At 48.2% G+C, this 3,796-nt stretch overlaps 1 protein-coding gene across 1 annotated transcript; it reads right to left on the minus strand.

The window, feature by feature from the left end:
* Positions 1-150: 150 nt before the first annotated feature.
* Positions 151-1,460, minus strand: LOC123170824 (uncharacterized). Its single transcript, XM_044588569.1, has 3 exons — positions 867-1,460; positions 358-640; positions 151-176 (listed from the first exon to the last, which is right to left on the minus strand). The coding sequence occupies exons 1-3, from the start codon at positions 1,350-1,352 to the stop codon at positions 151-153; spliced, it is 795 nt and encodes a 264-aa protein (XP_044444504.1). The 5' UTR covers positions 1,353-1,460.
* Between the last annotated feature and the right edge of the window lie 2,336 nt (positions 1,461-3,796).

The following is a 3,796-nucleotide window of genomic DNA, read 5'->3' on the forward strand; positions in this document are numbered from 1 at the left end:
CTCTCATTTCTCAGTTCATCTCTATGTGCATGTGCTATCCATGTCGCCATATAGTAACCAGCCCCAAAAATCCTCATCCCTTCAAAACCTCGCAGCTTCTTCCATCTGATCTACCCATTATCATCTTCGTTCCCACTCGTTCGTACTATCTTACAGCAGTTCAGAGTTCAGACTAACTGAAACAAATTAGCAGCAAAAGTTTCAGCAAACTGTTTTTCAGACTACTACTCGTAGTTTCGAACAACGTTTTCAGATTAGCACTCAAGTGACATGAAACCCATAATATCCGGACAAGTTCAAGACTACTGCGAGAATATGAGTTTCTTGCCAAAGGAGAAGAGTAGGAAGGTTTCTCACCAGGCGACCCGACGATGACGACGACGATGTGGAGGGTCTCGCCGCTGCGGGGCAGATCGACGACCAGTGGAATAAGCCGGCCATCATGCGTGGGCAAGCACATGACGAGGTCGGCGACCTCCAAGTCCATGATTGCGAGGTCGCCCAGCCGCCTAGCCAGCTCGCTCCTCAGGCGGAACACGGACCTCCCACCGAACACGAACGTGCCGTGGGTGATGAGGCCCCCGTGGATGTTCGGCCACACGTACATGATCATCCGGGGCCGCAACACGAGGTTGGGAAGCTGCAGTTGAGTCGCAAAGAACCATCATCAAATCAAAGAAGCCAAAGAAACCAAGAACAGATACGAATTTCAGATGAGGAAGCCAAAGAAAGCGCAAATTTGGCAAGAACAGAGCCAAATTAACACGATTTGCTATCTCTGTGGTCATATTCCGATGCATGTTAAATTGAAGAACCCAATTCGCGCAAATTCGGGAAGAATCAAGAAGCAGACATGGCGGACTCACCGGAGACGGACGTGGAAGGCGAGGCATGATCTCCCTGGCGGGGATGACCTCCATGACCCAGTGCATCATGGTGCTGATGTTGTTGATGTCGTCGATGTGGTCGACGCTGACGCCGTTGTTCCAGCGGCGGTACCTCCCGTTGGCGCGGAGGTTGCCGCCGTTGATGTGGTTGAGGAAGAGGTTCTCCATCTGGACGGCCTGCCAAAGCATTAGATCCACCTCCGAGTGATAGTAGTCGAGCTGCTCGACGCGGCGTCCGCGGTGGCCGCGCCGCGCCGGCGCGGCCGTGGCGGCGAGGTAGCCACCGTAGGCGGCGCTCTGGAAGAGCAGGTACTGGCCCTGATAGAAGTGCACCAACCAAGCCACGTTCATCGACGCGCGGAGCCGGCGGAGGGAGACGCCAAGCCCGTCGTCGTCGGCGTGGAGGTACGTCCCGCGCGCGCGGCTCCGCAGCCGCACGTGCTGGCCGTCCTGGAACAGCTCCATCGGTCGCCGGTGAGTCGGTGACGCTGGAGAGCAGAGGCGTGCGGTGGAGAAGTGGGGATGGTGGGTTCTTGGTTTCTTGGAGCTCCGGCGACGAAGAGAAGATGGGAAGCCAAGAAGCGGGAGCTGTTGGTTGGGACGGTTACGATGGGCGCCAAGCCGGAGTATTTCAAAGGTGGCCTGACGCCGTCGCCGTGTGCTCAGCTTTTGGCACTACGTGGGCTTGTGGGCCGTGCCTAGGAAACGAATACTTCTCAGTTAAGCTAAAAAGGGCCCCCTCAAAAAAAAGTTAAGCTAAAAAAAACATGCATTAGTGCTAGAGGCCGGCCGCCATGTTTGGCTAGGAATACCTGGGGAACTTAACTTCGTCCATATAACTGTGACGGCTGAGTAATACAGAACGTTTGCCTCAAAAAAAGTTAAGCTAAAGAAAGCAAAATAGTTTTTCGCTAGTTTTCTAGGGTTTAACCATCCTTCGGTGATCATGCCAAAGTCCACCAATTTCCTCATGTTCCACAGGCGGTCTATTGGGGGGACTGGAGTCTAGTCAGGTAGGGGCCTTAAGGCGCAAGGTTGCTTCACGGATCCATTCGTGGTTGTTGGGAAAGACTTGGAGGAAAGATAGATGGAGAACTAGGGCAGAGGGTAGAGGAGTTAGAGAAGGAAGTGCCTGTCAGCACTGGTGGAGCTAGGGCAAGGCCGAAGTGGACATGGCCCGCCCAGGATTTATGAGTTTTTTCTTTCATATACTACTATGCATCGGTAAAGCCCAGTCCACTGGCGAACCTAGCTAAGCCCGTGATACCCTTTACGCTCGATTGTGTGCGAGATTCGCACGACTTCTCGGCGGCTACGATGTAGTGCGAGGTTTTGAAATAATGGGCCACAAGGAGCACCGGCTGGAGGTCAAGTAGTTAGTTCTTAGTTAGCAAATTGACAGCCCTACATGGTATTAATTTAGACCCGTATTGCCAAACCGCTCCATTGGAGATGCTTGTCATGCTGCCGTTCGTTGAGTTTGATGCATCCTACTTGTAATATGTACTAGTGGTTGGGGCCCGCCATTGCGGGTCTCTTGAGAGGAAGTTGAGCATGTATTTCTTTCTTTCAAAGGAAAAACCTCAACTTTATCTCATAATTAAAAAGAAAACTTTTTCACAACACGTGAACATCACATCCATCTCAAAAAGGAAAAGAAAAAGCCTAAAAATATTCTTAAAATAAAAAAGAAATAAAAGTCTCACTTCCATCTTTCAAAAATAATCTTCAAAAAAACTTATCTCAAAAGGGAAAAAGGTCTTAATTTCATCTTCCAAAAAAAATTCAAAAAGTTTCTCAATTTCATCTTCCAAAAAAATTCAAATCATTTTTTTGCCACGGCCAACCAGCATGTGCCACATGGCCATGCTGGTTGGCCGCCATTCTCCCGTAGTTAATGTGTTTGATTATATACTGATTCAGATATGTTTCCTCGAAACTAACTCCAGCTTTTGCTCATGTGCCAGGAGAGTGCTGAGATATTTTTTTATTAAATCAAAATCCTTATATTCTTGCATGCGGCAAGTCATCTGGGTTGCATAATGGCTGGCCACCAAAATGTGCACCTGTAATTTTGAAAAAAAATGTGAACTTGTTTGCCTAGACCGCCTAGCTATTTCTGTGTAGCTCCGCCACTGCCTGTCAGGGTGCAGCCAGTCGGTAGTGTGGACTGAGGGGGGAGATGGATCTAAGACGATGAGGGTCGGCCAGAAGTAGATAAGGAGGAACACAATTTGGGATTGGAACTGTCTCTGAAAGATCGTTTTGAAGGACTCAATCTGCATGGTGAAGAACAAATGAACCTTAATTTCTGTGCAAAGTTGAAGACTCTGATTAATGAGGTTAGGCGCATGGCAATCTTCAGAGTCCATACCACTAGAATGTTTAGTCACGCTGCTATGTTTAATGTGATGCGCACTGCATGGGCGTCAACATGGCAAATTACCTTCAAGACCATGGGAGCAAATTTATTCATTTTTCAGCTTAGCTGCCGGAGGGATTGGAAACGAGTGATAGATGGAGGCCCGTGGTTGTTTCGAGATGCAGTTGTAGTGATGCAACAGTATGATGGTTCTAGCAATGTGGAGGATTATAAATTGGATAAGATTCCGGTCTCGGCAAGAATTCATGGTGTGTCGAATGGTCTCATGAGAAAGAAGGAACTGGCATGGATGGTTTTGAGAAAGGTAGGGGAGCCGCCTATAACGGTGATTGTCAACGAGGGAATAATCAATCCTTCGAAAATTTTGAGAGCCGATGTCTACCTTGATGTTAATGTTCCTTTAGTGAGGTTTGTTCCTATAAGGAGAAAAGCATTAGGCTACACCACGAAAAGAAATGCAAAACAATATGGTCTATATTTGAATGCAGAAAGGATTGGATTATTATTGTTGTAAAAAAAAATAGAA

Source organism: Triticum aestivum, chromosome 7D (assembly GCF_018294505.1).
Source record: "Triticum aestivum cultivar Chinese Spring chromosome 7D, IWGSC CS RefSeq v2.1, whole genome shotgun sequence".
NCBI classification, from domain to species: Eukaryota; Viridiplantae; Streptophyta; class Magnoliopsida; order Poales; family Poaceae; genus Triticum; species Triticum aestivum.